Raw genomic sequence first — 6,136 nt, forward strand, 5'->3', positions numbered from 1 at the left:
TTGGTAAACAGCCCCTGGTACCCCGCGGCCCCATAAAGGGAAACACAAAAGGTAATGAGCTACCTCCACCTTCAGTTAAATCAAGGGTGGAGGTAATGACGCTGAACCCTCCGCCCGCATCCGTCCCAACCATAATTAATCAAGTCGTGTTAATGCGAATTTGAACATGACATCAGGGTCTAGCACAAACACACACACACAAACACACACACACACACACACACACACACACACAAATGGAGTGTTTGACGTCAGACCAGTCAAGTCCTTCTCAACAAAACTGGGGAAACAAAAGTGATGCCAAGATGGATCCACAGTTAACACTGGTATGTTGAGCTGAACCAGTCCTAAAAGATTCTGATCCACCTATTCATTTGGATTCCTGCAAAAAATGTATAACCATAAAACAGGTAAAAAGCCTGAACACCCTCTAAAAACAAAGGTCTGTCCCGGCACGTGTCGAATTCTTCCACAAAGTCTTTGGTAAATTAGTTTAGAAGTTTGTGTTTGTGTGTAATCCAGCTGACAAACAGAAAAACAAACCAACCAATCAACAAACAGACAGGATGACAACGAGGTAACGAACAGACACAAGTATGACTTCTGATGAATTTCATCACGAAAATCCAATGAATAAATTGGGTGAAAACCCAAAAAGGTGATAATAATAAAGTAGATTTTCCTTTGCAACCTTTTGTAAACAGGAAAGTCTCTCTCTCTCTCTCAAAGATCTTCCATTTCCTCATCCCACCTCATTTCCTTGTATCCTTCCCTTCCTCATCCCACCTCATTTCCTTCCATCCTTCCCTTCCTCATCCTACCTCATCTCCTTCCATCACCTAACTCAGGGGTTTTCAACTGGTTTTGTCCCAGGGACCATTCTGACTAGAAAGTAATCCGCGGCCCACTGATGTGCCTTCGCGCGCGCGTGCCTACGTGTGTGTGTGTGCGTGCATGCGTGTGGATAGAAGAAAGTTTTAACATTTGGTTTTCCATGTTGGTTTTATTTAAAAACCTCAAACAAATCTGGAAAAATCTGTGAAAAAACAACAAAAACGGTTGATTTTCTACGGAAGCGTATTGCATTCACTTGAAAAAAAAAAAAAAGCTCCTGTTTTTCTGAGATAAAATCCTGTTTTTCGAACTTTTTTTTTCCTGTTTTTCCGAGATAAAAATCTTGTTTTTCGCTCAAATTTTTTTCCATGCTTTTATTTTGAAAGTGACGTATAGCGTCCATAGACGTAGCGTCAAATAAACCTGAAAACATCAGTCGAAAGTCTCGACCATCTTTCGGGGGATATGCTACATATAGGTAGAGGATAGTTTTTATTTTTGTCCCGTTAGTGGCTTTATTATAGAAGATTGATGTGTAGTTCCTGTTAATAGCAGGTTGGTAGTTGGGACTCTTGTTTTGAAAGGGGTTCTAACGGAAAAGGGTTCTATCGATAGAGAAAAGTGTGAAGGAAAATAAACGAGTGTGATGTCCCGATTCAATAACCATCTCTCGTGTCCTCGTTCGGCTGAGGCCTCCTGACAGTATGATAGAACAAACCGCTCGGCTACATTAGTCTGTTGCAGGTTCAGGCTGATGCAGCAGCAACCACACTCCATGCGTGTGAGAGCTTCAGGCAGGATTAAGGGAACGCCTTTTCCGGAGAAAACTTAACTCAGAAAAACAGGATTTTTATCTCGTAAAAACAGAAAATAAAAAAGTTCGAAAAACAGGATTTTATCTCGGAAAAACAGGAAAAAAAAAAAAGTTCAAAAAACAGGAAAAATCCTGTTTTTCAAACTTTTTTTTTTTTTTTTACCCAGAGCTTTTTTTTTTTTTTCAAGTGAATGCAATACGCTTCCGTAATTTTCAGTGCTTAAGAATTGAAAACAAAATTAAAAGGCAGTTTGTAGTTGTACTGCATCTCAGAACCATATGAACATCAATATATAACGTTCATGACTTAAATGTACAGACATCTGCTCAGCTACATCAGCTGACACGTTGAGAGAACGTTAAAGTAACGGTGATCAATAACAATCAACAGAAACTGAAGAGGGAAGATGACAAAGTAATGCAGAATATGTCACAAATGATAATCAGACAATATCACACAAACAATTGAGGCTACTTAAGTTTAACCTCATGATCACCAGCACCTTTATATTATTTTAGACATATTTTTCTTATTTTAGATATTTTTCACGATATTCAAGAGTTATCTGGAAATGTGTTGAAATATCAAAGCGAATTTTGCAGACCCCTGCAAAGCCGTCGCGGACCACCAGGGGGCCGCGGACCCCCGGTTGAAAACCCCTGTCCTATGACATCAGTGTCCATCACTTTTACCTGTCCTCTGGAAACACTTCCGTTGTCGTTTTCTGTATTTGCTGCGCGTTTCTGTGATATGTTGTGTAGTGTTGTGTTGTGAAATTGATGAATATGTTTTCCACCTGCATGTGTTTTGTCCACTTGCATGTGTTTTGTTAAGTTGCTGTGTGTTGAGCTCTCAGGGCCACCGTAGTTCCCAATGTGAACAGAGTGGAAAGAGTTAAATAAAACCAGGAAGTGGAGCAGAGCAGCAGGGGAGGGGCCATCACCAGCGTCATCATGCTGAAGTGAAACTCAAGGAGGAAAGTAACACTCTGCTCGTCACTTCAAGCTGCTGCTTCTAAAACTCCCAAACTTCACAGGTAAATTTAAACCTTCCATTAAATCTATAACAGATTATTCAGCACAGATATGAGTTATAACTGCCTCCCATGTTTTTGTCCAGATATGGCTTCAGCCAGCTGTGTGCTGTCAGAGGAGAGGTTACTGTGTTCCATCTGTCTGGACGTGTTCACAGACCCAGTCTCGATCGTGTGTGGACACAACTTCTGCAGCTCATGTCTCCACACGTACTGGGACAGCGGAGACACTTGCCAGTGTCCCATGTGCAAACGGGAATTCTCCACAAGACCTGAACTTCAAGTCAACACTTTCATCTCAGAGTTAGCTGATGAGTTTAAGAAGTTGGTTCAAGTCAAAGCCTCGACTCCAGGCCCACAGCTTCCTGCTGTTGACGTTCTTTGTGACTTCTGCTCTGAGATAAAAGAAAAGGCCGTTAAATCTTGCCTGACGTGTCTGACTTCTTTCTGTGAGTCACACCTGGAGCCGCATCTGAGACTTGCTCGGCTCAAAGGTCACACGTTACTAGAGCCAGTGAAGAATCTCGACGACAGGATGTGCAAGACACACAACAAGATGACCGAGCTGTACTGCTTGAAGGAGCAGGCCTTCATTTGCGTCCTGTGTTTGAAAGCTGATCACAAGGGTCACAACGCCGTCCCCCTGGAGGAGCAATATGAAAAAGTGGCGGCAACAAAAGACGAGGCACAGGCAAACATGCAGAAGTTGATACAGACACGGATTGAGAAGATAGCGGAGGTTGAAAAATTACTCGATGTCAGCCGGGTAGATTCTGAAGAAGAGGAACAAGCCGCCGTGCAGGTGTTCACCGAGTTGATCCAGTCCATTCAGGCGAGCCAGGCCGAGCTGGTTGAGGAGATCCAGCAGAGGCACAGAGGAATAAAGCAAAAGGGTGAAGAGCTTCTCAAAGAACTGAGGAGGGAAGTGACTGAGCTCCAGAGCCGAAGCAGTCAGCTGGAACATCTGTCACAGTCACAGGATCACTATCATTTCCTCCAGAGCTTCCTGAACTTGACCAAACCTCCACACGAGAGCTGTCCCGACACAGACCTCGGCCCTGACCTGTCTGTCCAGGCAACACAAGGTCACCTGACTCGGCTGAAACAGAGAGTCGAGGAAATAATGGAAGAGATTCCTGAGATCAGAATGAAAAGAATGAGAGAGCACGCAGTCGACTTGACCCTTGACCCTGACACTGCATTTAAGGCACTTGTCATAAGCGAAGACGGAAAACAAGTTACAGTAAAAGACAACGTTGATGAGGACAAAGTTAAAGACAATCCAAAGAGATTTAATGCATGTTTTCAGGTTTTGGCAAAAGAGGGATTCATGACAGGGAAGTTTTACTTTGAGGTGCAGGTGAAAGGAAAGATAGGTTGGATCGTTGGCGTGGCCACGGAGTCGGTGGAGAGAAAGAACAAGACAAGTGCGTCAGTTGAAAATGGATATTGGTGCTTTTTATTGGTTGAGGGCAAATATAAAACAACTGCAGACTCAGAACCTATAATATTGAAAGAAGAGCTTCAGAAGGTGGGCGTCTTTGTAGACTACAACAAAGGTGAGGTGTCTTTTTACAATGCAGACTCTAAATCACACATCAGTTGTATCACAGGCTGCTGCTTTACAGAGAAACTTTATCCGCACTTCTGCCCTCAGTGGAATGCTAATGGAAGAAACTCCGCCCCTCTCATCATTACACCTGTACCTCAAACTCACTAGTCCATCCGTCCCATTCTGGAGAACACGAAAAAATTTCTTTAAATTTGGTGCAAACAATCACTTGGAATCCAGGATGAACTGGTTAGAATCTGGTAGCCAAGGGTCAAAGGTCATGGTGGCCTCACAGAGCAACAAATGAGAAAATGTTGATTATTTATCATTTTGAATCAAAGGTCTATTGATGAATTACATTGGTCAAAGGTCACAGGGACCTCATGTAAATCTGGAAAAAATGTATGGACCCAGTGCATGTTTCTAGTTATTGTTACTGTCTGATCCTTTTATATAAGAATGGTAAAGTTTACTTTGATAATGTGGTGTTGGTTTTAATTCAAGTATTTTATCAAGTGATTCAATTTGAAATATTTACATAATAAACTGAATATATACAGATTCTGTTGTGTCTTTCTTTCATGTCACAGCTCAGCTGGATTTATATATTAAAGACTAAAGCAGTTCCTCTACACATCACACTACTCGTAGGATTACAGTCCGAGGTTCCAGTGTTAGGAGCAGATCACAGGTTCAGTATTTTGCACTGAGATAAATGTTAAGGGGCCTAAACTACATCTCATTACAAGAGATCTGTCTCAATGATCGTGGACAATTTGCTAAACTGTAAACGTTTTTAATTCATTTTTATAAATAATAAACTTTATTTCTGCAGATGTCTACTGTTAACCCTCGGAGACCCACTGGGCCGTATACAATCTCAAATATCATGTTGTCTTTAGAGCGAACTGACTCCTCTGGTCTGAGCTGGAGACATGTCGTGTTTTCCTGTTAAACTAATAAGCAACAAGTTCTGTCCCAGGGACCATTCTGACTAGAAAGTAATCCGCGGCCCACTGATGTGCCTGCGCACGAGCGTGCCTAAGGAAGTTTTAACATTTGGTTTTCCATGTTGGTTTTATTTAAAAACCTCAAACAAATCTAGAAAAATCTGTGAAAAAACAACAAAAACGCTTGATTTTCAGTGCTTAAGTTTGATTTTAAGAGCTGCAGTTTGTAGTTGTACTGCATCTCAGAACCATATGTACATCAATATATAAAGTTCATGACTTAAATGTACAGACATGTAGCTGACATGTTGAGACAACGTTAAAGTAACGGTGATCAATAACAATCAACATAAACTGGGGCTACAACTGAAGAGGGAAGATGACAAAGTAATGCAGAATATGTCACAAATGATAATTATACAATATCACACAAACAATTGAGGCCGACTTAAGTTTAACCTCATGATCACCAGCACCTTTATATTATTTTAGACATATTTTTCTTATTTTAGATATTTTTCACGATATTCAAGAGTCATCTGGAAATGTGTTGAAATATCAAAGCGAATTTTGCGGACCTCCTGCAATGCTGTCGCGGACCACCAGGGGGGCCGCGGACCCCCGGTTGAAAATCCCTGACCTAACTAACCATTATCTGTGCCCAGCTTCACATCACAACGCAGGTTTTTATCCAGATTGGCGCCTCCCCTCCCACGTGAAGTCCCCCCCCCCCCCCCCCTCTGTCTCCCCCCCCCCTTAACTAAGCCTCATCATTATCCGCAGCCTGACACACATCAGACACAACCGGCTTCGTTAGGACCAGAGATTGGCATTTTGCTGTCCACAGGGCATCTCTCCTTTTCTATCCCTCTGCCTCCTTGCATTAGATTTTTTTTGAACTGCGAGCGACTAAACCTCGGGCTCACAGCAGCGCCTGATGAATAGATTCAAC

The 6,136-nt window shown here is 42.2% G+C and overlaps 1 protein-coding gene across 1 annotated transcript; it reads left to right on the plus strand.

Moving 5' to 3' along the window:
* The first annotated feature begins 2,616 nt into the window (after positions 1-2,616).
* On the plus strand, positions 2,617-4,740 carry LOC133019440 (E3 ubiquitin-protein ligase TRIM39-like). The gene is made up of 2 exons (XM_061085925.1): positions 2,617-2,685; positions 2,769-4,740. Exon 2 carries the CDS (start codon positions 2,771-2,773, stop codon positions 4,400-4,402), a length of 1,632 nt encoding a protein of 543 aa, XP_060941908.1. The 5' UTR covers positions 2,617-2,685; positions 2,769-2,770; the 3' UTR covers positions 4,403-4,740.
* The last annotated feature ends 1,396 nt before the right edge of the window (positions 4,741-6,136 follow it).

This window comes from Limanda limanda, chromosome 14 (assembly GCF_963576545.1).
Source record: "Limanda limanda chromosome 14, fLimLim1.1, whole genome shotgun sequence".
Classification (NCBI taxonomy): domain Eukaryota; kingdom Metazoa; phylum Chordata; class Actinopteri; order Pleuronectiformes; family Pleuronectidae; genus Limanda; species Limanda limanda.

Excerpts from the sequence above, each read along its gene's own strand:
- LOC133019440 (XM_061085925.1), top strand. The coding sequence starts at position 2,771 with ATGGCTTCAGCCAGCTGTGTGCTGTCAGAGGAGAGGTTACTGTGTTCC.